Source organism: Zea mays, chromosome 1 (genome assembly GCF_902167145.1).
Source record: "Zea mays cultivar B73 chromosome 1, Zm-B73-REFERENCE-NAM-5.0, whole genome shotgun sequence".
Lineage (NCBI taxonomy): Eukaryota > Viridiplantae > Streptophyta > Magnoliopsida > Poales > Poaceae > Zea > Zea mays.
The window spans coordinates 223,255,524-223,260,492 of record NC_050096.1 but is presented as its reverse complement, the minus strand read 5'-3'; the positions used below and the strand labels follow the sequence as shown (position 1 = coordinate 223,260,492).

The 4,969-nt window shown below is 44.1% G+C and overlaps 1 protein-coding gene across 4 annotated transcripts; it reads right to left on the bottom strand.

Annotated features, from left to right (window-relative positions):
- Nucleotides 1-236: 236 nt before the first annotated feature.
- LOC100276874 (uncharacterized) lies at nt 237-3,466 on the bottom strand. 4 transcript variants are annotated; one of them, NM_001150578.2, is made up of 4 exons: nt 2,993-3,466; nt 1,744-1,944; nt 1,075-1,169; nt 237-992 (listed from the first exon to the last, which is right to left on the bottom strand). In NM_001150578.2, exons 1-4 carry the CDS (start codon nt 3,402-3,404, stop codon nt 882-884), a joined length of 819 nt encoding a protein of 272 aa, NP_001144050.1. In that variant the 5' UTR covers nt 3,405-3,466; the 3' UTR covers nt 237-881. The 4 variants fall into 4 exon arrangements, with proteins under 4 accessions (NP_001144050.1, NP_001347634.1, NP_001394051.1 ...); NM_001360705.1 differs by having other exon boundaries at nt 306-988; nt 2,993-3,455; NM_001407122.1 differs by lacking the exons at nt 237-992; nt 1,075-1,169 and having other exon boundaries at nt 1,424-1,944; nt 2,993-3,464.
- Between the last annotated feature and the right edge of the window lie 1,503 nt (nt 3,467-4,969).

Here is a 4,969-nt window from a genome sequence, read left to right as displayed (position 1 = left end):
TTTAGTTCTAAACCAAACAGGATAGGAACTTTAGTCTTAAAACTAATGAAATCAAACAGGTCCTAACTCGCATCTAGCGATTATCAACGATGTATTGGATGGATCAGTTGCAACAAGCAGACATGTTTAGTCTGTCTATTTCAATAGACGATATAAAAATAACTTCTGCCTACAGTACACAAAGGTACTAGGGCCACCAGAGCCGACTGGAGCAGACCAGAGGAGCTCTGCCAACAAAAACTCAATCCCTTAAGCAATATAAGCTTTAGACAGGATCAATCATCCATAAGAACTCCATCAACCATGCAATAAGAGAACATTATGGAGTAATTGGGTTTGCTACAAAGCTGTTATGCCAGAACAGAATTCTTAGGCATCATCACACGAACCCACAATGCCCAGGGTAACATTACATGTCATGATCAAACCAAACACCCTCTTATTTGTCTCCATGCACCCTCCTGCTTACACTACAACCACTAACAGTTAATCTACAACGTTTCTCGTGACTTGAAAAGCTCGATAGGTTGGCCTCTATCATGTGATCAATTTTCTTAACGCTGCACGGTGGGGTGTAGGGAAGCCCCATCAAGTCACCATGATAGGATGACACCTTACCCTCCTGACTATCGGCATTACCACTATCCTCCTTAACACCAGCATCTCCGGCAAAGCTTATCAGATCACCCAGTTGCTCAGTAGGAGGAACGGGAGCTTTGTTGTTAAGACCAATGTTAGGAGCATTGATGGTCTTGTGTAACTCAGGTCGACGAGAAGGCTTTCGGTGAACTTCTTGCTGTAACCTAACACTAGATAACATCACGTGTAGATAACCGGAACCAAGTCTTACTAGTTTCAGCAGGAGGGTGTAGGGCACGAAGCTAGCAACTGCGCTTTTTATGTCGCAGAAGCTGATCGGAGTTGCCTTCCTCTGTGTCCTCAGGAATTGCTTCCGTATCCTGCTGAAAAAGTGGTTGACGGAGACTTCCTGCCTATATGTTTTAGATTGCACTGTCTTAATTTGTGCATGTATTCATCCCCTTGACTTAATAATTGACTCAGAAGCATACTCACATTGACAGGGTAAAAATGACGAGCTAAGAATCCGATCAATGAACCGAGCAATGTACACAATACTGCAATGAACGACACCAATGTATTTCCCAAGCCTGCAAATTCATGAGCTAAGCATCAGCAGTGCGATAATCACAGCTTTCACAAACAAACCGTTCGCAAGACCAGCCACTACGTAGGCCATTCACTGTAGTATATGTTTACGATTTCTCCAACAAAAATGGAGCAGGGAGTCCACAGAACGTCATATCGCTATCACTATTAAAACACTGTCCAGGCATCGCTAACAGACTGTAGATGAAAATGTTTTGAGCCCAGGAATACAAGGAGATAAGGAAAAAAAATAGAGTTGTCATAATTGAATCTCCAAGTGTCTAAAATATAAGTTAAATGATGGACCAATGCCTTAATGCATATCCAGATAAGGCAATGTACATATCAAAGAAGCTACTTATACACACTGGAAGAATCAGCACATTCTACAAAGCCTTTCTGCACATCTCAGGCTATGCGTGAAATTTGTAAATTGAAAGACAGTGATACCACAACACAGATTTTATTGACAAAACAAGTGGCCATGGTAAAACACAATAACTTAAGCACTAGACACGAGTAAGATACTAAGTTACGGTGCCTATACAGCAAGTTGGAGGCCCATTCAGTATTTACCTGATTGTTTTTCATGTGCACAATCTTCTGGCTTTAGATTAATTTGTCTAACCATTCGATTTCCTCTGTCAGCTACTAACAAGGCACAAATCTTCGGGACATAAACAAGTGCAAAATCTGGCGAGAAAGTAGCATTCTGTGCTGGTCCATCCCTGTGACCAGGCCCTGATGAGAACCCTCCAGCAATTGTAGTAGTGTAACCTAGCAATGACAAATTTGTAGCAAAAAATCAGGAGCAAGGTAATGCTATTGGCCAGCACATAATTATCTTTTCTTTCCAAGTAGTTATTATAAATTGTCAGGCATGATTAACTCTGCATGGCACCACTAAAAACAGATATTTAACAGTCATGAGTAGGTAGGAAACAACAAAAACCAAATACCAAGCAGTAGAATACCATTGCCTTAGCTTGCCAACTAGTGAGATGGTAAAATTATACTACGTCCGTTCTTCAATATTTGACGCCCGCTAGTTCATTTTTTGAACTAAAACGCGACAAATAAAAAAAAGAATGGAGGGAATATGTTTTAGGGGTGAAACATACAAGGGTTTGGACTGCTCTGAACCAAGTTTTGGTGAATTTACCAATTTATCTCGATGTAATTTAAGGGTAAAAACATGAAATTCAACATACATATCGCATCTATAAATTATTTGTAGATAAGTAAAAAAACATATAAAATTTGGAGTGAGAACACGTGAGCAAAATTTCAATCAACGACATGAACATCCCAACCGAACCTTACTACGAAAGCGTTCGAGAGGCATTTTGTAAAAAAAAACACTCCAAAGGTAACATAAATGTGTCGCTTCAGCCACTAGGGGGCCGATCACCTAGTCCCACTCCCCGCTTCACATCCACCAAACCCTAAACCCTAACTGACGACCTCACCAAGGAACCGCTAGCAGGGTGTGACACCTGATGCACCAAGATGCCAAGCCGCCTGGATCCAAATGTGTCCAGGATGAACACGGAGACGCCTCCTCCTGACCAGCGGTGAGCGCCCACGGGGTGAAGAGCTCGCCAGCAACAGAAAACGCTCAACAGGGAACTCAAAGATAAGTTTGATTTGTAACTGGTTTATTCATTTCGTAATCGTTCTCTGATGGTGCTTACATCCATCCATTTATATGCAAAAGAAACAAAGAATCATACTGAATCTTACTATTCCTTACTGATTCACCCCTTGATCCATGACACAGGGGAACAAAAGAAGCACGGAGGAGGGGACGCGCGGGTTCGCTCACCGGAGGGCGCGACCTTGCGGACGGCACCATGGAGGCGGTCGGCGACGTATACGTTGTCGGCGGCATCGACGGCGACGCTGCGCGGGCGGTCAAAGGCGGCGTCGCCGGGCCCGCCGTCGTTGAACCCGGAGCCTCGTTTGCCCCCTGCCAGCCTGCGCGGCTCGCCGGGGGAGGAGGAGAGGGAGATAGTGTAGAGCGCGGAGCCGGCGGAGTCGAGGAGGAGGAGGTCGCCGGCGCGGGACCGCGGGAGGACTGCGTAGGGGTGTGGCCCGGAGGCCGGGAGCGGGTTGAGGTCGGCGAAGGTGGTGACCGTGTAACCGTCCTCGAGGACGGGTTTACCCGCAGCGAGCAGCGGAAGAAGTAACAGGAGGCGCAGGGGAAAGAGGGAGAGGTGGCGGGGAGAGCCGGCCATGGCGTCGGCGGTGATGTCGGAAGGCTGAGGTTCTGGGGAAAAAATTGTTTGCAGCCGAATGCAAAGTACACTCATTGCTGTCATATAAATAGAAGAAAAATAAATTATTGATATATTAAGTTATAAATTTTTATTTTTTTAACCCTCTAAGTGATGAATGTAATGAGCTAAGTGATGAATATGATGAGCTGTTAAAGAAAGTGGATGTACATAATTTTTTTCTGTTTGGTGCGTTCCAATGCAAAACCATTTTATAATGTTGTATTTCGGGAGATTTAATTTTTTTGTCCCTTTGTCATCTAGTATGACAGAGTGATCAGTCACTGACATAATATTTTATCAGCTATCATTTAGAAATGACAAAAAAATTTGTCTCATACCTATTATATGTATGGTGGGTCTTTGGATCAAAATTTTACTATTATTAACCGCGGGAGCAAACAACTCACCTGGTTACGCCACGTCATCTGAAATGATTTCGTCCGTTCGATCTTCACTCAACATCCATAAACTTTGTCGCGCCAACGCCTGTAACATTGTTCGCCTCAACGTCTCCTTAAAGCTTCACGTCTCCACTCAACGACATTCGTAAACTTTGCTACACCAACGCCGACAACTGCATTCGCCTCGGCTTCTCCTCGAAGATTCACGTCATCAGCATTTAAACAAAAAAGACAAGATCAAAAGTCACTGGAGTGAACTCCTCGTTTGACATTAACCGTGACAGTATATGCTCTACTAGAATAGCATAAGAGACGCGATATCTATCAAAATGTCAAAATGGAAACAAAATAGAGGCTCAAACTTGTAGAATGGAAACTATTAACCATCACGCATGGAACATCGGTCATTAGAAGTTGAGCGCGTCCACACGGATGGCGAGCTGAAAACATCGTCAATCCTCCACTCCATCTAGATCTCCACTATCTCTCCCGATACCTCCCTCCCCTATATGTCATTGTATTCGTGTTCCCCACCTTCCCATCCGAGAGTGAGCAGCTCGTTGCCTCTGTTCCTCACTGATGAGATGCTCTGCTGCCGTCAATGCTCGCAAGGCCACTATTGCTGCTGCACTTGTTGCTGAGGAAGCGCGCAACACGGCATGCGTGGAGTAGCAGAAGGTCGTGGCTTCAGTCAAGGTTGCCGCCATCGCTGTGGACAAAGGCACCCCATGCCACGGCTACTGTAGAGAATGACATCGTGGAGTACGCAAACACCGATGGCCTACTAGAACTAGTCGCGATGGCAAGTGAGGTATTACTCCGATAATTGTTCTTTGAGATCTTCGGTTGTGGTTAGGGATTTTGTGAGATTTTGTTTCGATAGCTTACGATTTTTTATTGTTCAGTCAAACTACACACATGAATAGAAATCTCATTCCATTTTATTATAACATAGAGCGAATTACTACATTCATGTGAAGATTAGGAATTATTTGTGATATGCCATACAAGAGATGAGGCGCCAAACATCTATGTTACATAAGTGACTAGGTTGTGTTCCACTGCCTTTCAAGTTGAAGGTCGCAAGATGGAAAAGGTTGTGAATCACATTGACCATATCAG

Excerpts from the sequence above, each read along its gene's own strand:
- LOC100276874 (NM_001360705.1), bottom strand. The coding sequence starts at position 3,404 with ATGGCCGGCTCTCCCCGCCACCTCTCCCTCTTTCCCCTGCGCCTCCTG. Across the intron at positions 1,945-2,992 it reads CCGCAAGGTCGCGCCCTCCG|GTTACACTACTACAATTGCT; the intron begins GTGAGCGAACCC and ends TGTCATTGCTAG. Across the intron at positions 1,170-1,743 it reads TGCACATGAAAAACAATCAG|GCTTGGGAAATACATTGGTG; the intron begins GTAAATACTGAA and ends ATGAATTTGCAG.